At 39.7% G+C, this 26,806-nt stretch overlaps 1 protein-coding gene across 8 annotated transcripts in view; it reads left to right on the forward strand.

The window, feature by feature from the left end:
• enox2 (ecto-NOX disulfide-thiol exchanger 2) overlaps window positions 1–26,806 on the forward strand; it is a 146,305-nt gene that overhangs the window by 89,853 nt on the left and 29,646 nt on the right. For all 8 annotated transcript variants that reach the window (XM_037263002.1, XM_037263004.1, XM_037263008.1 and 5 more), the window contains 2 exons: window positions 9,046–9,177; window positions 23,031–23,186. In XM_037263002.1, coding sequence (XP_037118897.1) covers window positions 9,046–9,177; window positions 23,031–23,186 — 288 coding nt within the window. The remainder of the gene's footprint in view (window positions 1–9,045; window positions 9,178–23,030; window positions 23,187–26,806) is intronic.

Below are 26,806 nucleotides of genomic sequence, written 5' to 3' on the forward strand. Positions count from 1 at the left end.
AGATTGATCAAACGTGACAAAATAACACTTACCCATGTACCCTCTCTTCGCAAATAAGAAGCCTTGCGAAAAGCTTGCGGGGCTCCGCATACGAACGACATACTGTATCTGGTGTGAATTGACAAATTGACGGCAATGCTTTCTTCTCTCGCGGTGTCCGTATGGAGGCCATTACATTGCTATGCATCTGTTCGGCAGTCAGTGTAAATTAGGCATGAGTCTTTCTATACTGCCATTGAATTACGTCACTAATTAGACATGCATGTTAGAAGAAAACAAATGGGGTACTTTATTGATTCCTGGTTGGTTGGACAGCAAATGACACCAGAGTGAAATCTCTACTTGCTGTCTTAGGTTTTTATATGGAAGTGCTTGTGTTTAGCACATAAATTGTTTTCGCACATTCATTTTGCACCATTGACTTGTAACGATGCAATTGCCTTATTAGCACGTCTCCTGTGTGGACTGCGTTGCTCTTCTGGGACTCACTTCGTTCACATCAGCCTGCTGTGTGTGTGTGTGTGTGTGTGTGTGTGTGTGTGTGTGTGTGTGTGTGTGTGTGTGTGTGTGTGTGTGTGTGTGTGTGTGTGTGTGTGTGTGTGTGTGTGTGTGTGTGTGTGTGTGTGTGTGTGTGTGTGTGCGTGCATGCGCGTGTGTGAGCACTTATTCCCACCGCCTTTATTTACTATAATGACTTTGCCGCCATTAAGTATATTTCAAATTCACTGCTACGCAGCTTGCACATTTGCCCACTCTGCTAGAATGAAATAAATACATAATTTGTACGTTTAAAAAACGAGAAGGCATTTCTCCCGTTCGCTAAATGAAATTCGTGGAATTCGTCGTTGTTGTTTTTAAACATATAAAACATGCACTCACTTGCTTTTATTGCTTAATTTAATTTTAAGTAGGAAAGTAATAATTTGATATTTGCTTTTTGCTGCCTTCTCTTGGGTTGCTCCAGTTGTTTAATATTTCATCATAAAGCACACAGTTAACAGAGTTGGACTGGAGTTCACGTTCAAAATATTTCACTCTCGCACAGTTGGTTCTGGAGGATTAACTTCTTGAATGGAACCATTGAGAAGTCTATTAGCCTCAGTGTCTCTTGGAGGTGACATATTTAGACACCACGTGTCATGTTTGACAGCAGGCAAATCCCAAATACTGTATTAGTAGCATTTACTGCTGTAACACTCACGGAATCATAATCCTTTGAAATTAGAGGTGCCGGAATTAATATAATCCACTCAAGAAATTTGTCGGTTTACCTTTCGACACCAGTCCATTGTACAGAACATGGATGGACGAATGGCCGAATGGTTTAAAAAGGTGACAAAGATGAGGAACGCGATGGAATTCAAGAAAGAACGCAAAGCCAGTGCATGCATGACCAATCATTTCCATTCTTGTGAAGGAGAAATACGTAAATCAAGGAAGCTGATGTTGCAAAACGAGAACGTGCTAACTAAATAGAGCTCAGCAGTGGGACTTAAACCCTGATGTGGGTGGGATTCCCCTCCTCTCTCTCTTCCACACACCAAGTTTCTTCAATAATGGTAATAGTAATGTTAAATGTTTATTTACTCATTTTATTGGCTTTCAAATGTTTTTTCTATCTAAAAATATTCTCTATAAAAAAATCTAGTTTTTAGAATTATGGAAAAGATTGTTTGCATTTACATTAATTCTTACGGGAAATGTGGCCTCTGTTTTCATATGATCTGGCGTTCATCAGGCTGTTTTAAAAACGATGAATCGCAAAACCCATACACTAAAACTTGAGTCTGAGGATAAAATACTAACATCCCAAATAGCCCAATAAGAGCCTCGTCGCTTTTTCTAATCAAGCAAAATTGTCGTCTAGTTTCTTTGGAATCACATTATTAGAATTGACTCAAAACTGTCATTACGATTACTTTTTTGTACCTTTAAAAAATTCACATAAACTTGCAAGTCCACTTTATTTTTCACACCTTTCACCTTGCAGCAAGCTCATCAAGCAGCTTGATTACATTTAATGGGCACCTTGACAAATGTTTTGTTTTCCGCGCAGCCACGCTCTGCTTGTTATTTATCGCAACGGCATCACATTATTTGCAATCCTTTCTTGGTATCGACGCGGCTGGGTCACAGCTCTGCTTTTTTTCCCCCTCATTTTCATGCTCTGTCTTGTCTCCCATTCTTTTTTCCCCCTCGTATGCCTCCCTCTATCACAGTATCACTTCCTGTCTGGCACCTCTCTCTCCCGCCTGATAAGAAGCCATAGAGTCCCGCTCTTGTCCGGCAATGGATGTTCCTGCTTGACAACACTGGCATCTGTACACGTACCTCTGTTCTAAGGCCATAATAATAAACCCTGATAAAGCAATAAAAAGCTGATCACGGCACAAACAATATATGTATAGTGACATAATTTGCTGTCTTTTGTCATCGTAAGTTTAGGACACGTCAAACCTTTACAATTTGCAACATTGTGTATGTATTGTGCCGCGAAGATGTGACTGTAAAGCCAGCCCAATTGACTGACTTAGTCCATAGCTGGTCATGTGATGTTTGAATTTGTTCTCAGATTTTTCACATTTTGCATTGATGGCAAAAATGTTTCTTTTTCGTTTCGTTTCTTTATATTTTGTTTAATTTTGTAATGCGTGTATGTTTCTTTAAAGTACAATACGAAAGAGTGCTTGTTTTCATATTACAAACTGGTTTCTTTTTGGACAAGCTGGAACGGAATAATGGCATTTGATTCATTTCAATGATCATTTGCATGATGCCTGGTTAATATTGTGCTAATGACTTTGTTTTTGGTTACACAAGCATACTCATCACATTTAACAGTTTTAGGTCAAGGAACTAGGATATGTTTTCCCGTTAGTGTTTTTTCTTTATACTCCAAAAGAATACAAGATGTGAAGAAGTCTCTTTTGTATGGTAGAACAATGACTCCGAATGCAGCCAGCTACAATTAAAGTTGTTTTGCAGTTTTCCATTGTACACTTCATCTGTCTTCTCGACCGCTTTGTGTTCAGCGGCGGCGCTACGTTACGCACTAATTACAGATTTTTCTAGCGTCTACTTAGCGGTAATGACTGTCATCAAGTCATAGTACTCAAGTATTGCTTTGAAACACAATGTGAGCTGCTCACAGTCTCTGACTGTTTTGCAGCTTGTCGATCAACCTCGTCGCCACCCTTCACTCGCTGTCCCCTCATCTTTCAATTAACCTCCCTATGTGTGTGAGATAACCAATAGTTAGCTGTTTAAACCACGCGGATTTTGCATTAATGGCCCACAGCGGCCATCTGCGTACTGTTGGCGCTCATGGCTAATGGGCCCGAAAATGACTTAATTTCCTCAACTGCCCGTCGAGGGAGCTTTCAGGCCATAACCCCGGAGAGCAGAATCAAATGCTCTTAATTGTCATGGCCGGAATGCACACTAAGATGTTTGACAGTGGTGCCAATGAAGAGGCTCGCACAGTGGGACTCCCTCACACCTGGTCCTTTGACACACTTTCTGGTAGAACATAGTGTGTGTGCTTTGAGGTCTGGGCTGTATGTTTGCCATTCAGCCAGGCATCCTCCCTTAATTCCATATATTGATGACACAGTCCCAACTCCAACCCTCACAGTCAATCCGAAGCCCACAGTGATTGACACACCGAGCAGTCTGTGTGTGTGTGTGTGTGTGTGTGTGTGTGTGTGTGTGTGTGTGTGTGTGTGTGTGTGTGTGTGTGTGTGTGTGTGTGTGTGTGTGTGTGTGTGTGTGTGTGTGTGTGTGTGTGTGTGTGTGTGTTAGTGTGTTAGTGTGTAGGTGAAAACAGGAGCAGAGGAGTTTGTTGGAGCGTAGGGGGGCTAAGTGTATATAATGCAGCATCCCCCCTCTATATCAAGGTTCTTATTGGCACCCTCACATACATTTTTATGCTGAAGTAATCATATTCTTGCCAAGGAGGACTTACTCAATGTCAGAGTTTCTTCCCCTTAAGTACTGATGGTTGGTATCAGCAGCCTCCATGCTTCCATGATACCTTTGATACCTAAACAAATAAGGTACCAATACTGGCTGGTATGAGGACTCGCCCATCCCCAATATTTTTTGAACATCTTGTGCTTGTAACTTACTTCATCTGTTCATATAAGTTTGAGTTTGATTGATGTGAGTATGAATAGCTATTTGTCTCTATGTGTGACCTGTGATTGACTGGTGACCAGTCCAGAGTGTAGTCCGCTTTTACTGGCTGGTATTAGGACTCGGCCATCTCCAATATTTTTTGAACATCTTGTGCTTGTAACTTTCTTCATCTGTTCATAAAAGTTTGAGTTTGATTGATGTGAGTATGAATAGCTATTTGTCTCTATGTGTGACCTGTGATTGACTGGTGACCAGTCCAGAGTGTAGTCCGCTTTTAGCGCTAATTCAGATAGGGATAGGCTGCAGCTCCCAGCGACCCAGAGCAGCATAAGTAGGAATACAAATTGGACAGATGGAAGCTTGTTATTGGACAGCAATGTTAAATAGATGAGAGTGTATGTTATAATTTATTGAAGCATTTTTTTTTATTGCTGTGTGCTTCAGTGTAGTTGTTTATTTTGTGTGCGGATTATTGTGTTAGTAGAATTGGATAATAGTCCATGTACATGTGGTGCGAACTGAGCTGTTTGTGGTTTTGTGTGCTTGTGGATTTGTGTGCTTGTGTGTTACTTCCTCTATATCAATGCCACATCTGTTCATTCACATTCTAACTTGTCAAATTCATACCACAGACTTTCTTTGGACACACACACACACTCACGCACACACACACAAACACACACACACACTTATTCCAAGTGAAAGAAGCATGGTTTCCCAAAAAAATTGTTCCATAATGGCGTTTTGTCCTCCATAAAAAAAACAAAGTCTCCATTGCATCACAAAACAGTGACTAAGAATGTTTCTAGAATCTATCCAAGTTGTTTTCCTGTTTTATATGTTACACTCCCATCTGTTTTCTCAACCACTTAATTGGCCCTAGGAAATTAAGGTCACTAGGAGTGGGAAATTACCAGAAAATTCCATGGAAAAATAAGAAGGGGATTTTGGGGGAAACTTTCCTTGTTAGAGAACAGCAGGTTTGGGGAAAATACTGTACTGACACTGAAGAAATTTCACATTCAAAAGTTTGGAAAAGGTCAAATTAAGTTCAACTTTAAAGATTGCAGTGCATTTCAGACTCATCCTGAAATGTTGCTCAAAAGCCCAATAACCCCATATTTTTATTAATAGTGTGTAGGTGGCACATAAAAAGCTCTCAAAACGCCTAATGAGCATGCAGTGTCCTAAAGTTACCAGTGCTATGATGGATAAGAGGTCTTGAGTCCCAGTGGTCCAGAAGCCATCACCATTTAGAGTATTCTACCTCGCTGAGATGCGGCCACTGATTGTGTGATTGTGAAGTGTACTAAAAGCTCCCGGAAATAGCCTTACAAGAATACCCTCTCCCACTTGAAGTCCCCATCAATAGCAAATCATCTTGTTTGTCATCGTCCTCCTCATAGTGGCGAGAGAAAGGGGTTTTATTCGACAAACTCGCTTGCACTGCATCCGTTGTTGAACACACACAACTTTGGCTGTCCCTGATAAACAGCGGTGTGTGTCACAGGGCGACGAGGGGGCAGTTTGGCTCTTGCAGCAATTTGTGGCTCCGTCAGCTGGACAGAGGGCGAGCAGAGGAGAGAGTGAAAGTTGCTTTTGAAAGGTGAAATGGACCACGGCCACCGGCTGAGCACACGTGATGAGTTTACTGCGCTGTGACTGCGGGTTTGCTATTTCAGGGGACATTATTTCTACCAACGTTTGTGATTTCCCACAGTTTTTAACGCCAGGTGCCAGTTGGGGCCCAGCGCCACTATAATCGCATTGAGGGAAGTTGGCTATCAAACGTATCTCTGCATGTGAAACCAGTCCCTTTTCATTTCCTTTGCTGGAGAATCCTAATAAAAGGGTACCAATCGCGACAAGATGGATACTTTTCCAAGTATGTTTTGAGAGAGGCTGCAGGGTCATGGCAAACTGAGCTCACTTTTAAAAGAAGAGAATGTGATTGGAGATGCCATGACAAAAACCTTCTCACTGTCGTGCTGCTTACGGCCCTCATGGGGAATTGAGGACAAAAATCAAGGAAGTCAAAGTCAAAGAAAACTTTGGGATCAGTTGTGATGGATGGATGGATGGATGGATGGATGGATGGATGGACGGACGGACGGACGGACGGACGGACGGACGGACGGACGGACGGACGGACGGACGGATGGACGGATGGACGGATGGATAGAGGCATCGATATAATAGATACGATTGATTGATATAATATATACGTAGATATGGTAGATGTAGATACGATAGGTCCAAAATACCGTTTTTTTCCATGTATAATGCGCAAAATTTTACTAATTTATTGTCCTAAAATCTTGGGTGCGCATTATACATGGGTACAAACATTTTTGAAGAAAATCTCCCTCGAAATAAAACTTGAAATCACCTTTCTTCTTGTTTGTTGTCAATCGCGCATTCAGCCATCCTGCCCAACACACTTAGTCAGTAAAATTCACAATTGACGACACATCGTTTGATGCGATGGTGCAATCCTTGATGGTGTGTTATTGTCAAATATTGTTTGTTTTTTAATCTCCATCGCAGACCGGATATCATACGGAGGCAGTATCACTGCGCATGCGCACTATGGATCCGATGCGCACAACGGATTTGTACTGTGTTCTGGTCATTTCGCCAAAGAAGGGATAATAGTCCTCTTCTCTTCTTGACTGACAATGAATGCGATAGTTTAATACAATAAGCAAATAACAAAATGCGTATTACAGGTAATATTTTATTTCACAACACTTTGCCTTGTTCCTTTCCTCTCTGCTGTTCACTTCAAACACGCTCCATACGAACACAATGCTCTCGTATCAGACGCTTGCTCGATCACCTGCTCGTTTGCTGTCACAATGTACCCTACACAAATCCGAAACATTTGTTGCGGCTCCGAGTCACGACGAGGGGCAAGTTTTGGTTTCCAAGGGTGTTTTTATTCCTCTTCAACTTCTCTCCCATACAGAGCCGCCTTTTTCACATGTCCGCACGTCACTTTCCTCTCTTTTCATTTTAACCTAACTGATCGCGGTGGTGCCTTTCTGGGCAGTCGGAGAAATCAACGGCAACAAAAAAAATTCATCCAGCCTAGTTAAGAAATCACCAGAAAGATCACCATGACAATTGTGAACACACAGAAAGATAATAAATAACTGGAACATCACTCAAATATTGGTGATCCCGTTGAGAGTCTCACATATTTCTTCGCTATGGAGTTTGCTAGCGCATGCGCAGTGATACTGACCGGCAGAATAACATCCGGTTGTTCCCAAAGATGATCTTTTTTCTGAAATAATTTTACGTTTACGGACTTAAGTAAGAGTCAAAATTTGGATGCGTATTATACATGAGTACAGGCTTTTTTCCAGCAGCGACATGCCATTTTTAGGGTGCGTATTATACATGGAAAAAACGGTAGGTAAAATTCCTCCATATGTGCAACCGTAGTCACAGGATCATGACGTTGCTGGAGATGGTCTTAAAGCCTTTACCTAACTTGCTTGTCTACAATTTTGTTTCTAATCTACTGAGACAACGCTGCCCTTCCTTTTCTCTCGTCCATGTTTAATGTGGTTCCCACAGCACAAACAGCGCATGGTCACATTAATTTCAATAGTTTTTAGGGAAACCATCACTTTAGTCCAGGCCTGTTTCATGAGTTTGTTTTAAAAATAATTGTGTTGTGCCACCATTCAAAAGCAATGTCTGATTTTCATTGGTTCGTTTTCATTAAATTTTTCTTTGTTACATTGCTCAATTTATTTCTGTGAGCATAGTGCTTTTTTTTCTTTGGATTAACAGAGGGGTGCCAACAATGTTGTCCACGTACATATGTAGATAACATGAGGGAAATCAAATGGAGAATATAAACTATTTTTTAGAAGCATAAACACGAAGTCAACAGTTTTGTTGAACTGATTTGTGACGAATCATGTCCTGAGGCAAAATGGAGCGCACTAAGCTGCTTCTTGATTGTGTCTCAAAAAAGTTTAGTGTCTAAGGCGACTCATCCCATCAGCTAAGGGAAGTTGAGCTACATCCTCGAGGCACAGATATTATGCTCAGTACAACATTGGCATGGAAAAAGCATTACAGAACAGCCAAATATTTTCCCATCTCTAAAAACTATTAACACAAAAACAATGATGGTGTTCATTTCCCCCTTAGTCAAATCGTTTTTTTTTTCCCAAATCTACTCTTTTTATGGTGAAATTGTCATGAAAGAGTTGTACTAAATGGCAACACTTTTTAATCACACTGTTTTTTGACAGGAAAGAAAATGTTAAGGCTGGATGTAAAGGTGTACCATAATTTCCGGACTATAAGACGCACCCGAATGGAAGCAGACCAGCTAAAATTAAGGGAAAATACAGTTTTGTTCATATACAAACTGCACCGGACTATAAGCCACAGATGTTTTAATGTTTAATTTCCATATATAAGAGAATATGCACTAATCATACAATATTATAAAAATCATGAAAAATCCATGGATAATCCGCACTGGACAGTGGTGTTTGTGTAAAATAGACCACCACAAAATAATGCCACTGCCCAAAGAAAAATTTGCTGTAGCTCAGAATTTTGTTTTTCATGAAGAGAATGTAGAAGAAAGGTAATTTTTAATACATTGTAAAAATAAAAATAAAACAATAATAATAATAAAATGAATAAATTACTGCTTTTACTTTTTAAATGTTCCACTTTTTTACACTAAGAATGTAGGCTATAAGGTCAAACATGTACAGTATCTTCCCCTTTGGCTGTTCTATTTAAAATGTCATTACTGAAATTCAAGATTGTCAAGTCTGGTTTCCCACTAAAATCCAATACAGTAGCATCATCTTGTTGAGTTGGAATATTTTTCTCCTTGCACTAATCAGTGTTGTTTGTATCCATCCTCAGAGGGGATCCATAACATGACAATGGAGTCCAACTCCATATCGATGCCCATGTCGGACCCCAACCCGTGGGCCACCGCCATGAACAACCTGGGGATGCCTCCAATGAGCATCGCTGGACAGCCTCTCATGCCAGGTACTGCAATGCAACAGTGTACAAAAACAATGAGAACACATGATTTTTCCCAACACATTTCTTTTTTTTTTTTTCATTAAAATTGATTTTGATTTTTCAATTCCGTACTTATGCGAGTTGTTGTCATTTGTCAATCAAAAAACCTTATGTCTTTCTTTCAAGTGGACAAAGCAATGTTTAAAGCAGGAGCTTTGCTAGAGCTGCTCCGTTCCCCATCATTGAAATTGTAATTATTTTTTAATTGAATTGTCCTTAAGGCTATTTTCTATTTAAGATAAAGCATCAAAGAGTATTTAAAAAATGGATTAGGTGACTCAAAAGAAGAAAACACAACCTTAAAAATGATTTAACTCGCCTGTTCTGTTTGTTGTATCTGTTTGTGAGCAACATCTACTTTTTTTTTTTTTAAGAGTCTTGTAAAAAGAGCTGCTCTTCCTTGAGTTGCCATTGAGGTCAGGGTCTTTCATTTTCCATCGTGAAGAGTGGAGTGAGTTCATTTTCTGTGTGGTTGCATTGCTCATGGTGTGAATGTTAAACAAACCGATGACTCAGCTAAAATGCCGTTGTCATCCTACAACAAAACTTTCCAAAGGCTGCGCGTTTTGCTTTTAACATATAGGGCGGTCGAGTCATATGTTTTACATAAATATGCATTTTTGGTGTGTAATTCATTAAACAAAGCACACATGTAAAACTCTACCTTTTGATCAAGCCTATAGCTTCTAGCTATCAGCTACTAACACCATAAACTAACAGTCTGCATCTGCTAAAACAGATGGATCTCAGATGCTGTCCATCTTAACATTCTTTCGATTTTTTTATAATTTTATTATACATTCCACCGCTATTTTTCTCAAACTACACCTGAACCTCGATTTTACACACTTCGATTGCACGCGATCTAACGCAGTTTGGTCGTGGACCCCAATTTTCTTTTCTTGAAAATGCATTTTCAAGTAGTATTTTAAATGGATGTTATAAGGATCGTACGATGCTAAATGACGAGCGCGTAAACCTTAGCGCTAGTGATTTGATGAATTTCCATGACTAATTTAAAGGCGTTTGATGATAACAAGTCAAGCTGTTTGATATTTATGACTGCTTTATCACAGTGTTAGGGATAGCTAGGATTGTTTTTGATTCGGAAAGGGGGAAGTTCGCGGAACCTCCTCATCCACACAGTCACTCACAAGTCAAAGAGTGTGGCCAGGCACATTAGTAGAATAACTTTATTCTCTTTTCCATCCAATTCACATTGCATCAAAATGACTTACTCAATCAGCCTGATATTGTCATCTGCATATTGATTCTCTTTTCATAAAATGTCAACAGACGATATGTGGCGAGTATTCACAGTGGCGGACAGCTTCGGCTGCTCAACAACATGCCTGACCTAAATTAACGTAACAAAGATTCCCAAATTCTGGACCCCAAAGTCTGCGTAAAATTGAGATTGAGGTGTAGATTAAAAGCAGTGGAACTGAATGTCACATTTGATGTAAGCGAGCATGGCAACGTCCCTCTGCAGATTTTCTCGTCTCAATTTCAAGGCTTTTTTTGTGTATGAGCAAATTTAGAAACATCAGTGGTGACTTGAAAGTACATCATTAAGCCTCGCCACTGCGGCAGCACGGTACAACAGCAACATCTGTTTTTGTTTTTTTTAACAACCAAATATGGTCGCTAAAAATCTAACTTGGACACTGAGTACTGCTGTGTATTTACTATCAGGGGTCATTTCACTTGATATGAAGTCCTCAGATGGTCATAGTAAATTCCCTATATGTTTTCTATGCCCCTTGTCATCATTGTGGTAACAGGGCCGCTGAAGGTGACACTTACAGTCAAGAGCAAACACAATTTTTAGCAGTCACATTGGTATTTTTTTCAATACAGTAATCTCTCCTCCATCGTGGGGCTTACATTCTTGACCATCCACGGAATAATAATAATGATAATATATAATAATAAATATAATACTAAATCTGTGATAAAAAAAAAACAAATACTCCCAGGTATTAATTTTTAAGGTCTTCGAACACACACTGGAAAATAACAAACATTCAAAAATGTTCATTATGAGCGAGCACAAGAAGAGAACTGGTTAAGGCACCCATGGTGTAGAAACAGTGTAAGAGTGTACTGATCTCTCTTTACAGTCAGCAGATTTTGTTTTATTTTCCCAAATTGACAAACATAATTTATCGCTCAGCATACGTAAATGATCCTTCCTAAATATAGAACGAACCTACAGGCATTGCTTTCTGTAGGTGTCAAGAGCAAGATTCAGACGTTTTCTTTCAGAATTACTTTGTTTAACAGGGTTATGTGCCACTACCAATGGGCCTAAAGTGGAATCACATGCAAAAGTAAGGAACAAAATTGACTTCTGTACCCCAAAAAAATAACATAGTCTGTCTAAGATTCTGCATTCCAAACACAAAACAGTACTTCAAAACTTCCTAATGTGGTCAAAATGTGCATCTAAGTATCTTAGATTAAGATAAAGACAACCACTCACAAATCATGATTTGTAATCAATAATTCCGCATTTACATTCATTACTTTGTGGCTTATTATTCACATTTGTTGTTGATCTATTGAGCTCCTGGATGAAAACATAATTGAGAAAGAGATTAATATACTACTTGATATTATGTATAATAGCATTGGTTACTATACATGCTATCTCCACACTTCAGTGTCCCTACTTTGCCAGTAGACATTTTCGCTCTCCCACACACACAACACACAAAACACACAGACACGCATGCAGTCCCGAGCCACTGTTGTGACTCTGAACTAATTCAGGTGGATTACCTATCGATTCTTCATGACTAAACATCATCTTTTCTTTTCACCTCTAAACACCCGTGAGAAAATTCACTGTCCTTTTCCATTTGCTCTCTCTAAAGTGTGTCTTGTGTGTTGACTGCTTTCCTGTATCCAAGTTGCATTTTTCATTCATTGCAGGGTGCCCAACTACTTTCATTACACATTTGCCTTCAATTTCATCCACTGTGAGACAGGATTGTTTTTATTCTTGTTCTTCTTCTTTAACCGTGCCTCAGGCCAAGCGCAAATGTCCAGTCAGACAGCTGAATAAACAGACCACCACCTAGGGCAAAGCCTCCAATCCACTTCAGCGTTTACAAAGCGGGCAATGATGACAGTTTTATTCCTGCGGATGGGGCTTCCAGCATTTGTGTCTGTGAGGAGGTTTGGAGCACATGTTTTCATGAGTGAAGTGTTTGGATAGAGGAGGGGACTGGAGTCAGGCCAGCAGCAGCAGCAATAGATGAATTACAGCTCAGTAAATGTTGTTGTTCCATGTCAGGATTATGACGGCAATCTAAATGTGAAGTCGTTCTACAGTTTTGTTATTAATTACCAATACTAAGGGTGATGAATCTGTTGATGATTTTTTTTTAACAGGGTTACTCCTCTCGTATAGCGTAAGGATCCTCCATAGATGCAAGAACACAAACCAATTGTGTTGCATACTGATTGCAAGCACATAGCACAAAATTCAGTACGAGCGTAGCGTTGTGTTCGTCCATGAAATGAAAAGCAGCACTTCAAGGTAGTCTTGTCAATGAGTCTCAGATTAGTTTGCTGTGTTCCTTTTTAGAACAGAAGCTGGAATCTAAAACCAGCATCTTTTCTTGTGAAGAACCTTTTCCTCATCTGGGAAAGCCAGTCAAAAAGAATGCTCTTGCCAGGGCTGTGGACTCGGTCGGATTTTTGCACCGAGTCCGAGTCCGGCCTCTTGACCACCGAGTCCGAGTCCGGCTGTCCATTTTTTCTGTTAATTCATGTGATTGCTTAGTCTTTATTCAAGGCTAATTTAGATCAAAATCTAAATAATTACAACAGTTTTGTGATGGCTTTGTCTTTATTAAACATATAAACGAATACAATAAACAGATACTTTCAAGTTTCAATTCAACGACTTGAGTTTGTTCTTAGGAACAAAATCGCCTCAACCAAGTCAGCCTTCATCGCGCCGCGCTGATCAGACATGATAAACTTGAGCCCGGAAAACAGGCGCTCTACGCTGACTTGGCTGATTGGCATTGCTGTTAGTGTCCGACGCGCATTCTCAGCAGCATGATGAAAATAAAATTGAACGTATTTTTTTTATTGTCGGACTCGGTGGACTCGGTCAAAATCAGCACAGAGTCCGAGTCCGGCAAAAATGACCGAGTCCGACCGAGTACGAGTCCCCGAGTCCGAGTCCACAGCCCTGGCTACTAGTAACAGATTCAACTTCTTCTGCTTGTCAATACAACTGCCAGCAATGCAACAAGCTTCCAAGGCGTACAAGACAATTTCCATTGCAATGAGGGGTAATGATCACTTAGAAAAACGGCTGTAGAAAAACGTTCCTAAACACCGCTCCATGAGGAAAAACTCATTGTAAACAATGGGAGCATTTGACCAGAAGTCTTTAACCGGAAATTCCTCTCACATTTGTTATTTCATGACAGACGCCGGGAAGAAGGTGGATACAATCACAGCAATATATCAATACAATCTTCCTCATGGCGTTGAAACATTGTCACTCCTGTTGGCTCTCCTTCTTCTCCAATGCATAGAGAATGGAGATGTGCTTTTATGTTTAAAGCAGTTATGGCGATGAACAAAAACACTCAAATGTTACATTCAAACGGCGAAATCATCACAAAGTGGAGGTAGGATTTTCGATTTTTTTCGCTCCCAATTTTGTTGAAAATGCAGTGTCAGTTGATGCTTTTTAAAACTCTTGTACAGCCGAGTGTCAGCAAACAAAGTAAGGAAAACTGTTCACAATGGAAGAAGAAAGGTGATGCGGTTTAAATAGAAGCTGGCAATCTACTAACAAAGGGTGCAGCAGAAGCCTTGTGTGAAAAGTACAGAACACAAGGTACGAGGTCAAAAAGGAAGACGTGAGGCGTCTTTGTGTCATATTGTGCTCAGTAAAATGAGATGGTTGAGAACTCAAATTGATTGAATGCCTTTAGGTGATAGTCGGTGCAGCTGCAATCTGTAGATTTTTTTTTCATATTTGTAGGCATTCATTTGAGAAAACTGCTTTTATTTGTCAGAAGGTATGCAAATTGGATACAATTGGCGATTTATCGCGTGTTGACAAGTTACAAACAATAGAGTGGTTCCTAATAGACCAAGTTTCTGCATTAATACCATCTTTTAGAAACTGCAATCTGTCAAAGTTGCTGTAGATAAATTTATGTTTAATATCTTGTATTTTTTGTTTTAATTCTTGGTAACGGCTTTGCCATTTTGGTTTTTCACAGCCAAGCCTATACAAAAGACCTGTTAAAGCTACATGTTGGAATTAAAGCTTGGTGTCAGTAGGATGGATGCAAAACTATTTGTGGCCAGAAGCACACACATGCTCATTGAGTCAAAGCAATCATTCTCAAATGTATGTGTTGGCATAGCAATGACAAACCTGGCTCTGTGGCCTTGTCATTCTCAAGGCTGGAACGCAGGGTTGTTACTAATATGTAACTTTGTCAACATGGTGAATTGAAAATCAATGCTAAAATAGAATGCAGTTATACTGCAGTTAATCTAATCATTAATATAGTAAATAATAAAATTTCCATTGCAATGACAAACAATTGGCCGATAGAGCGCATGCGACATGAAAAATCCATAGGAATGTCAAACCCTTCAAATCTTAGTATGTATAACTGGTAATAGGTTCAGCAGGAGGCAACTTCTGGTTCCAACATCTACTATGACATCTGACATAGAGAACATATCCTCTTCCAGGAGCAGTCCTCATTATTTACCCTGTGTTCACTGAAGCACATTCAGACTTCAAGTAGAACCAGGTGGCCACTTCTATACTGTAGCTTGTCTGCAGGCTTTGTACCCAAGGGTCATTTAAGGATTCCTTTACTTGTTGAGAAAAGGACTGCTACCAGCAACTGAATCAGCTTCAAGGCATACCTTAAACAACCAACAACGTTGTCATTGTTGATGGTGCTTCATTTGGTGAGTGACAGCGAGTCCGGATATTTGAGGAAGATTTTTACTGTTACATTTACATTTTGTTCACTGGGAAACTGAGAGCAAAGCAAGCCCTGTGGAATACAATACAGCAATGTCCAGAGCTAAGGCACAGCAGCAGGGCAAACTAAGATTAGCATGTGTATCTTTAAAAGTTAAGAGTGACAATTGTGGGCAAGCAATGTCACTGAGTATATATAGGTTTCACGTCAGAACCCTGATCAAATACTAAAAGTAATGATTTCAGGCTTTTAATGAGTTGAGAAAAAAGAGTTGTTTATCATCGGCACAGTGCTGTTGGAAGCAGTGACAGAGTTCCAAGTTCTATATGCATCTGCTGTCAGTAAGAATGTAAAAGTTGTTAATACTTAGTATTACTAGCCAAAGGGCAGCATGTAAAGATTGAAGAAAAGGGGACCCATAATGGACTCCTGTGAGATCCCACAAGTCCCTGCCATGGGTATGCAGTACAATCAGGAAGTCCACATTTAAATATCCAAACTAGCTAGCTGTTTTGCATGTTAATCAAAACAAAGTGCCTGTTTTCTCAGAAATTATGATTTCTGAGATGTGTAGGCAAAATCGCTCCCTTTCTCCGTTGCAGGAGTGTTTTCATTATTGCCCAAATACATTTGCAAATTTATCAAGCTTCATTTAGATTCACATACTTCTCCTCAAATGCACTGCGGAGACGAGATAAGGAGACTCCGGGATAACGGTTGTTTGAATAAACAACTACTCCTTTGTCTGCTGCATCCTACACGTCCTCATCCCCGCCCCACTGTGCCCGCACACACACAAAAAATACACTCACTCATACTGTAGGGAAATATATGTCGAACCTCATAACGCATCAGCCGACTGTCGTTCCTGAAAATGAATGAGGAGCACAATGTGCGTTTCTTTTGTCGCTCACCTGGATTAACATCACACATTATCTGGGAGGTCATTGCTCTGCCGTAAGCGCATTTCCCATCTTTGGATGGACTGCAGTGTCCCTTTCTGCTGACTGCCTGGAAGCTACGTTGGAAATGTGCCAAGAGGTTTAGGCAGTGTGTGGAGGCGGACAGAGTGGAGAGGCAAAGACTTGCATATTCACCGTCTATATGCTGGAAAATAGAATTGGATGGTTGGGTATAGGGATGCTAGGATGGCATTCATGACACCCCTTCCCTTTCATGAAGAGTGTTTTAGGTTATTTCCATCAAGCAATCCACTTGAATCCACTTAGGTACTTCAGGCAATTTATTTGGGTGCCTAATGTAAAAAATGATGAGGACTCCAAAGTACGACGACAGGTTTTGGCTCCCCTTTGCTACGAGTACCAACTGGAAAAAAGGTAGTGCTTGACAAAGTCGTAAAGTGAATTCATTTCTTCCTTGGCACAAACTGTCATCATCATGAAATATGTCTTGCTTAAGGTCCAATGTAACCATTCTGGGACTTTGTAGGTGCCACCGTTCTGGGGTTCTGGGATCTAATCTGGAGTTAATTGAAAACTCAACTGTTCATGGGTGTGCATGTGAGTGGTTGTGAATGATTGGTTATTTAAATGAGCCCTGTGATTGACTGACAAACAGTCCAGGGTGTACCATACCTCTCACCCAAAGTCTGCGTCAATTGACTCAAGCTCATTTATGACACTGAGATGGGATGGGATGGGATGGGATGGGATGGATGGATGGATGGATGGATGGATGGATGGATGGATGGATGGATGGATGGATGGGATGGACGGACGGACGGACGGACGGACGGACGGACGGACGGACGGACGGATATTAATTTATTCTTTAGGGTACAAAAACATGGATAGATGTAAAAATTTAAAAAAAAAACATAATGCCAGGTCAGCCATTATGAACTAAAATTTAGTAAGTAAACTTACTTAATAGTTGAAGACTCCTGACCTACACATAGTGGACAAGGCACAGAAACATGTTTATGATTCTGGCTACTTGCTAATTTGTTTCTGCTTGTCTTTCACTTATGGTTTGTTTTCAAAGAGTCCCCTTTTAATGACTGACGACTGAGTTTACGGGGTACCCCAACTTTTCCATCCGTCATCAATTATTTCTCTACGCAGCACTAGGCAAGGGCCGGCCGGTTACATTTTTCAAGTTACATTGTGGTTTTACAAAGGCTGATAACATGACTAATATCAGATTGTTTCCGCTCTTATGCAATTTGACAAAGCGCAAAACAGCAGGGAAGTGACTACTCGTCTTTTCAGAAATAGGTAATGTACTACATTTTGGTTTCGTTTGCTGTCATATTGTTTTTCTATGTTTGCTAATGTACCAAATAGTCTACATATTTCTGAAACATGCTATAAGATGCAAATTACTCTTTTAAAAAATATAAAGCTCAGTGGCCTAGTGGTAGAGTGTCCGCCCTGAGACTGGAAGGTTGTGGGTTCAAACCCCGGCCGGGTCATACCAAAGACTATAAAAATGGGACCCATTGCCTCCCTGCTTGGCACTCAGCATTAAGGGTTGGAATTGGGGGGTTAGATCACCAACTGATTCCCGAGCGCGGCACCGCTGCTGCTCACTGCTCCCCTCTCCCCCAGGGGATGGATTAAAATCACATGGGGATGGGTTAAATGCAGAGGACAAATTTCACCACACCCAGGTGTGTGTGTGACGATCATTGGGACTTTAATCTTTAATCTTTAATAAACACTCTCTGGTAGACTTCTTCGAGACGAATGCCGCGTAGTTGGAACAACGCCTCCCCGTGGGTCTTAGCTCTGAGTCGGTATATTACTAACAGGCCGGTATCAAAAGCACCTGTGGCTCTGTGGTGGTCAATAAGTTCAGAGAATATTTGCTCGCTAAGAGAGACCAAGACCATGAATGGTTTTATAAATTAATGAAAGACCCTTAAAATTGATCGTGAAACACACGGTGCTAATGCAGGGCCTCTAAAAACATTATAATGTGCTCTCCCTCTCTTCGTCAGCAAACGGGCTGCTGGATCCTGCAGTAATTGTAAGCTATTCATAGTTTTTTTTAGAAAGACCAGAAAAGAGAAGTGTTGCTGTAATCAATACTGCTGGAGATAAAAGCGTGCATTAGCACCCCTGGGTTTTCTCAAGAGAGCAAAACAGGAGGACTCTTGCAATGTTTTTTGTGATTGTGAAATAAAGCTGTCACTGTTATTAACTATGGATTAAAATTTAGCTCTGAGTCACTTTTTAACTTTGTATGATTGTGTAAAACAAAGTTTTTGTAATTTTGAGATGTTTTACTCTCTCTCTCGCTGTCTCGAGTTCCAGGACCAATGACTATCAGTTTTGTTCTTGATGAGCTGTAATAGATGGTCTGCCGTCCAGGACTTTATTTCGAAAATACAATTGGAAAGAGTATCAATTGGGCTGTGGTCATCTTGATAAACTGAAAGAAAGAAACCTAAAGATGAGTGTCATGGTAATATTTATTTATATAGCACATCTAAAAAATGTGTTCACAAATTGCTCTGACATAGTTCAACACACTACATAAAATGCAATAAGATAAAGAAAGACGCACGCCTGGTTAATCTTTGAGATGCTAATTGAGAAGTCCCAAAGGGTTCTATATGCATTGTACAATACAGTATTATGTGATTCTATGACCACCTGCTTTGGAGTCATACTTTAAGCTAGATCAAGATTTAAAGTGTCCCAGAGCGAACAATGTGAAACTCAACTAAGCTTTAGCACTTGATGGAAATATTGTATTTCATTCCTTAGCTTGGAAGTAAAAGCTACGAGATCAAGAAGGTTGGAAAAGGGTCAAGTAGTTTCCTTTTAGAGAAGATCAGCAAGATGAAATAACTTTCTTCGAGCATTTCTGCTGCTGGTTGCAAGCAGGAGGAGAAAAAATGAAGGCTAGCGTGTTCGTATAGAAATCCAACGATGGTGTCAGAGATTGAGAGAAGCATATTACAATCCCTGCTGGTGGTCTAGGTGGCAAGGGCATCTCGCCTCATTAAAGAATATTATACAGAAAGCGCCCATGTCTTCCCGACCGCCACCTGTTCAGAGGAGCGCTTACGTCAGGAATAGACGAGGAAAAATGAGTGGGAGGCACGTGGAACATTTCTGGCCGGGAGCCTTGTGTGAATCTTTTCACATTTTACATGTGATTGATGAGCTGCTCCAATTGTAATTATGTTGAGCAAACAAACAGTCAGTAGAACGAGTGGTCAAACGATGCGCATCGTCGAGATCTTGATAAAACGCAGTCAGTTGTGCGTGAGGAAGATGTTATCAGGGGAACAAAAGAATGAGGAGTCTGAAATGCAAAGATAAGACATGTAAAAAGGATCAGACACATATGTTGCATCGTGGGCGGACCCTGTCGTAAGCTTTCTTTTACTTTTGATTTGTGTGGCTCCATAGGAAACCTCTCTGAATGTACCTGTGATCTTTTCTCCAACGTAAAGATAAGCTTCTCTTTTGCAATGCAATAGGTTGCAAAAATCCATCATTGACAGCATCATATTGAAGGAAGCCCGTCAGCAACCGCTGTGTTTCACTTCTGTTTAGTATTGTGTAGTCTTGACATTACATTTGATGTTTGCAGTTTTTTGTGTGTGTACAAATATGTTTACAATGTGTACAATGGCTGCAGCTGTCGGATTTTAAAATCCATTATTCTACTGATTATTTACTTGATTAATCGCCTAAACGGATAAACTTGGTTTGTTATGCTGATGATGATGATGATGATGATGATGATGAAAAACTGAAAAAGACTGCAAATTTAATGTCTGTTCTAAAACATTTGCTTACTGGGAAAGTTGGTGGCTTCAGACAACAGGTGCCCTATCCCGACTTGTTTAACACATCGTGATGTAAATACCATGAAATGAAAACTGCAATTCTGAACTTTTGTATGATATTCATCTTTTGTTTGGAAAACTGAAAGTCTTCAATCTGCAAAAAAAAAAAAGCAATGAAATTGACCTTGCTGTTGTAATACTTTTAGATGGGACTATATTACATTTGAAATGTATTCTTCAAACTGAATTCCAGTCAATGTTATCTATCCGTCCATTATCCAACAAAATTGTTTATTTCTCTATCAATTATTCATCTCATATTTTGCGAGTGCAAATATTGTGCTTTGTGATGACATTTGGGTAATACTATGATGTGTTTCGATGTACTCACTTGTAAAATTTAGAAACATTTCGTTTTTCAGCGTTCATAATTTCAGAGGGAATAGCAATGCATTAATTTACATATCATATTAATGCAAAAACTGAATAATTCAGCGTGATTAATACTTAACATTCAGTAAATTATAACCTGCTATGTGTGTTGGAAGGCTGTATAAACATCTCTTGAAAATAAATTTGGCATCTCGTAATAAGAAGTGAGGGAATAATAACAATCGTAATAGTATGCTGGTGATGAAACATAACCCGGAGCTTTACCACACAAATGTAAATGAGGAACCTCACTGGGAGGAAATCAACTTTATTAGCCGCCGCATCGCACAGCACAGCGCTCTTATTGATTGACACCAGCAAATGTTATGCACGGACGCAGCGCAACTTCCTCAAGGTGGTGCGACGCATTGCCTCATTGCACTTTTGCTTCCTGTTCGATAATACATATGTATATAAATATAGTTTGCAGCATTCCCTCCATGTTAGTTGGGTCTCTTTCAATTCAATTCAAAGGGATTTATTGGCAAAGCACCGCTGCCTGATACAATTTGCAAATGACTATTTCTCTCCACTCATTATTGCAGCTTGTTTTAAAACTTGCGTATTTATTACATCCTCTCTGGCTCCAGGGATCTATTCCAAGTCTGCACCTTTAATGTGCTAATGCCTCTATTCTCCCTCTCCCTTCATTTTTAAAGAATTATAGGCTCTATGTCCATTTAGTGCTATATATTATGTAACTTGGCCTGCATGGGATTTACTGCTCATCCAAAGGAGTCTGCTTGGAAACGGCAGCGATATATTTGCCATTGTATGGTTCAAATAGTAAAAATGTTATCGTTGAAGTCCTAGAATATATCTGTCACAATATTGCTAAACCCATTCTATGAAAAATACAGCATGCCTGAAATCTAATGAATAAGACGTTTGAATAGAAATCCGTTTTTTCCACAAATGTTTCAAATTATTTCACAATTAATCTGTATTAAAATAATAAACAATGTATGAAGAATACATTTATTGACTTACATATATATTTAATTTCAAATACATTTGACATGCATGTGATGTTATTTTCTCCAACAAAATAAATAAAATAAAAAATGAAAAAAAATTCTATTTGAGTACCAAATATCAAACTTGGAATGATGATGGAAAAAAAATTTTTTACACATTATTTGTTTTCTTTCATGGCGTTCACAGTCCTCTTATGGTCACAAGAAACCTAATTATACTATATAAGGTAAAATGAAATAACAATCTAGATCAGTGGTCCCCAACCACCGGGCCGCGGACCGGTACCGGTCCGTGGGTCACTTGGTACCGGGCCGCGGAGCCGCACAGGAAAAAAAAGAATTAAAAAAAATTATTTATTTTTTTTTTTTTTTTTTTCATTGACGATCAATTCATTCAGGTTAAGACGCTCGTCCCGGTCACGTGACATGTTTCCCCAGTCGAGCCCGCAAAGCTAGCAAAAATGAGTAAGAATTTATTTTGAAAAATACAAAAATTTTGGCGAATCTCTCCCAATTACATCTGTCGGTGCATCTGAAAAATAAGGACTCTTGACACAGGGCGCTCGTCTCGGTCACGTGACATGTCACCACAGTCAAGCCCGCGAGGCAAGCAAAAATGAGCAAGAAACAGAGAAGTTTGGAAAGCTTCTTCGGAAAGGGAAAAACGTCCAATAAGGACACTGAAGAAGAAGAGGCTACGACTTCTAAGAAAAGGAAAGCTGCATTTAAAAGAACATTTCTGGAGTCCTACTTAAAATATGGATTTATCGCCACAGGTGACTCTGACGCGCCAAGTGCACTCCGCATATGTGGCGAAAGGCTAGCTAACGAGGCAATGAAGCCTTCAAACCTGCTTCGGCACATGGAGACCAAGCATCCTGCATTTAAAGACAAACCTTAACCACTTCGGGTGTCATTGTCTCCGATTACGCCTAGATGGGAACGGCTCATTTCTGAGAAAAGAGCTCGGTGCTCCCACTAATTCAACGTTTTATTTTTATGTGGTTTATATTTGTTTTTATGCCAGTCGTATCATTTTATTTCATCATATTTATATATATAAATACTTAAATAATAAATATATAATTATATTTATTTATATAAAGGCCGGTCCGCGAAAATATTTCTGACACGTAACCGGTCCGTGGTGCAAAAAAGGTTGGGGACCACTGATCTAGATGATTGTTGGAAGTAACGACTATCGCACTGAACAAGCTTATTTGAAGAGGTATCAAAACAGCAATTGTGGTAGTTGTTAGCCAAATATTTATGTACTCACTGTGCATAGCAGTAAGTATACATGCACAATCTAATTGAGTTGTGTTAAAATAAATAATACTGCTCCATTTATTCTGACAGTCAGAGGTGACTTGAAATAACTAGTTTGTATGTTTATTATTGTAGTTGTAGAAAAGAAAATAATACTCCTAACTGCAACAAAAGTCAAAAGTGTCACGCAAGGGACTTACCAAGCTAACATTTTAATAATGTATATGGTTTACCGCATTATTAAGTCATGGATTGGAATAACCACACAATCAATTCACAATGAATTTTTTAAACTGTGAAGAAAAATATGATCAATATATGATGAAGTGTCACTGTGTGAGAAATTGCTGCAAGAGCTGATCCTGGCGTCTTCCTTCCTTGCAGACTTTGACCCCAGCCTCGGGATGATGGCCGGGATCACCCCTATCAACCCCTTGATGCCCGGCCTGGGCATGGTGCCCGCACCCCTGTCGCACGACGTGCCCGTCGTCAAAGAGATCATCCACTGCAAGAGCTGCACCCTCTTCCCCCCCAACCCCAGTAAGTCATGCTATGACCTTACTGCACTTCTGCACAGTTTCTGTAGTCAGTTTTACTATTAAGAGGGTGAAAAAACAAAAAGCATCAGGGTCTATACAAATATGACAATGCTGAGCATTAAATTTGACTACCAAGTACTGATTCTTCATCATATTATTCACATTGCGTAGTTGACATAAATGTACTTTTATTATGTAGTTTTATTGATTATGACATAATTTTCATTCAAATCCATCACATTTACATACATTTGATCTTGAAGTATGGCTGACATCTGTTGTTTTTACCTTGGCCTCCAAGGGGCACTTTGGTGCACACATGCAGTTTACACATATCTATGATGAAAATATTCAAACAACCGCCATTGGCTAAACTGCGTCAATATTATTTGTATTTCACAGGGTCGAATGAGTATAAGCCAATAACAAATGTCAAGTCTCTGCGGTTATTTTCATTCTCGTCATTAGCCACTATGTGTGAGTGACACTTGCAACTTACATTAGAATCATTTCAAATCATTTGTGTATGTCAATTGATATGTGATTGTGTTGCTGAGCAGACAGACCCTTTCCTATGTTGCATATTATTCCTGTTTTTTGCTATTACGGTTATCATCACACCTTTGCTGTCACCGCTAGTCTGCCTTCTTATGTTCAGGATCGTGCTCATAACCACAAATTAAATCTCAATAACAATTGGTAATAAATTATTGAGATTTTTCAGGGGAAACATGCTTCAATGAAGTTAACCAAAAAAAAAACTGTTTGGTGAGCAGAAATACTATATCCTCTTCATTTTTTTCTTTTTTTTTCTTTTTTGGGAGGCAAATGCAGTTTTGTGGCGACCGAGTTGAGAGCATTTTCTGTGGATGTGAGTGAATATTTAGCCTTCCAATGCGAGGGGAAAAATGAAAGTGGGTTCAGTTCTGACTTGAGCAGTTATTCTAAGAGATAAAAGGTGTGCCGCTGTTCTCTTAGCATCAAGTCAGCCCATAATGAGGGTTCACAGCAAGCTTGTGATATTTTCAGGTCTCGTTTGTTTATTCAGACTACAAGTGAAAAGCCCTATTTATCTCCCTTCCACCTCGCAACGGCAGCGCTGTCACTGGTTAGCACCTTGACTCATTTTCTGATGAAAAGTTTGCACATCGAAACTTATTGTCGTCTTCAAGGAGTTAAAAGATGGTGTCACATTTGAGGGTTTAGCTAAATAAACACATTGTGGCGTAATGGTAAACTGCTTTTGGAAGTACTATATGTGGTAGTGGGAAAAGGTGATTTATTAAAGTCTGGCTTTTCCTGTATAAAACAACCATTATGCTGCCTCAAGCCAGAGTCTATTTTTGACCTCTATACTGTTTTATTTATCACTGATTATGGACTTTTTTTTCAGGTCCCAGTTTCTATTTTTCCTCTCGCCTTCTGTCCTTGGCTCTCTTCACATCTCACAATATGTCACGTAAAGCACTTAATCTCCCGGTGAGCCGACCAAGAAGCAGACATCGAGAGAAACAGATGATAGACTTGATTTGCGTCAAAAAAAGACACGTTTTTGCTCTCAGTTTAACTCTTAGGCAGCACGGATGGTTCAATTAAATCAAAACTGAATTCCCAATTCAAGTTGGTTTTGTTACACCTCTGCTGTGCTAATACAGAATGACAATACAATATTGGGTGGGGTGGACAAGGTCCATTTTATCATCCTCGCACTGAAACGAAATATTGCATAAATTAACACAAAATGCATTTTATAATTCTAAGTTACAATTTCTAATGTGATTAAAACATTGCTAAGGCCATTTGAACCCTGTTGTTTCTCAAAACAGCAGCACCTATCATGGCACGTAAACAGCCTCACAGCTGAATTATAGTGTGGTGTCCTGAATGTTGTAAATGGGATCCCTGGGCTGTAGCTTGCTTGATGTGGAGACAACGCCATCTGTAACAACAGTTGGTGGTAGAATTTGTCCTGTTTTCACGCCGCCATGTTTTTTCCATTTTCATGCTCCGGGAAATTACACCATTTCTTTCATACAGTCTGCATCGGTTCTTGATTTTTATCTTTCTGCATACTGATCATTTTTATGAAGGTTTCACCTTTATACAGCTCCTCACCAAAATATAACAGCAAGAAATTCTTCCTCGCTACAAGAAGTTCCAAAAGTAGCTCTAGCAGGCTGGGTTGCAAATATCACAAAGCGTTAAACTAGATGATCTGGAGTCACCTTGGCAAACTGCAGCAAATCCCCCTTCGTTATTACAAGCATTTATTTCAAGGTGGGACTGCAGAATTCCTTTCCCCTTGAATATCAATGAGATATTTGCAAAGCAGAAGCCTATGCAAATATCCCACTCAAATCAGCAGGAGTAATATATTGACGATAATAAACTGTAACAGTCTTGATATACAGCTCGTGGTTGGATTGTTTGAGTTCCGTCGATCCGTACTTTAAATGCATACCGCAGCGTCCGGCGGTTCAATCGGATCTGCAGACCTTTTGTTGGAAGTCGTTGCCGGTTTCTCATCTCTGTGCTCTTAGAGCTCATGTTTGAGGGTCGCATCGGAGTCTGAGTTCATCTTGGGACATCCTTGTGAGCGAATATGCAGCTCTTTAACATTTAAATGAACCGATCGGAATGTATCAGGAGAAATGTGTCCTGGAATCCTCCTGGAAATCCCGGATGGGTTTAACATCCTACCTAAGATTGAAAAGCAAGAATTCTGGGTGTCTGGGGAATGTAACCTTAAGGACTGGGAATTGGGTCCATGATATAATGTTGACCTGTCGTATAATACCTCTCAAATATTTGTATGGGATAGAATGACACCACCTGTCTAAGACATGTTCGGGTTTAATTTTCCAATTTGGCGGAATGGATTGCACTACTCAAGATCAAATACCTCCAATCAGGAAAAATATGCTTGTATTATTTTGCCAGGATTATAGATATAGATACTCTTGCTTCAGTTCAGCATGGCAGCTGAAATGACTGACCACAGTATTTCGGCAAATAATTGTGTTTGCACCAATACCAGTGTCGGTATTAGCGCTGATACTATAACGCGCGTTTGTACTTACGTATATGCGTAAAAATACTCTGATACTTCAACACCGATATGCTTTTACCTCCCTGGAGTAGCAGCCATGGCAGCTGTAGTGTTTGAGGTGTTAAAATGTCAGTCATCAGTAGTTGGTCATCTGTAAAGGGTTATATTTGAGTGGAGAAGTCTAACAAGTTTGTTTTTGTGTTTTAACATCACGATTGTAAAACAAACTTGCGACATCACTGTTTATGTACATTACGAGATACGCACACAATTTTCATAGAAAAATAGCCTCTATTTGCGTACTATTATCTGAACGGTATGCTTGTATATTGCCAAACTTGATACTTAATACACTTGATATTTTTTCCCTTTGTGTGGAAGCACAATTACTGTTGAGCAACCGAATCTCAGAAAAGGAGGAAATCCGTGCTGTAAATAAGTGTTGAATGTACGTCGTCGAGAGGGTTTTATGCGAGCACAAAACAAAATGAGGAAAATAAACAGCATGAAATGAGTGCAGCACTTTGCTTTGACTGCATCATTCCTCCTTAGTTGTAACGTGAAGAATTTCC

Source organism: Syngnathus acus, chromosome 10 (assembly GCF_901709675.1).
Source record: "Syngnathus acus chromosome 10, fSynAcu1.2, whole genome shotgun sequence".
NCBI lineage: Eukaryota > Metazoa > Chordata > Actinopteri > Syngnathiformes > Syngnathidae > Syngnathus > Syngnathus acus.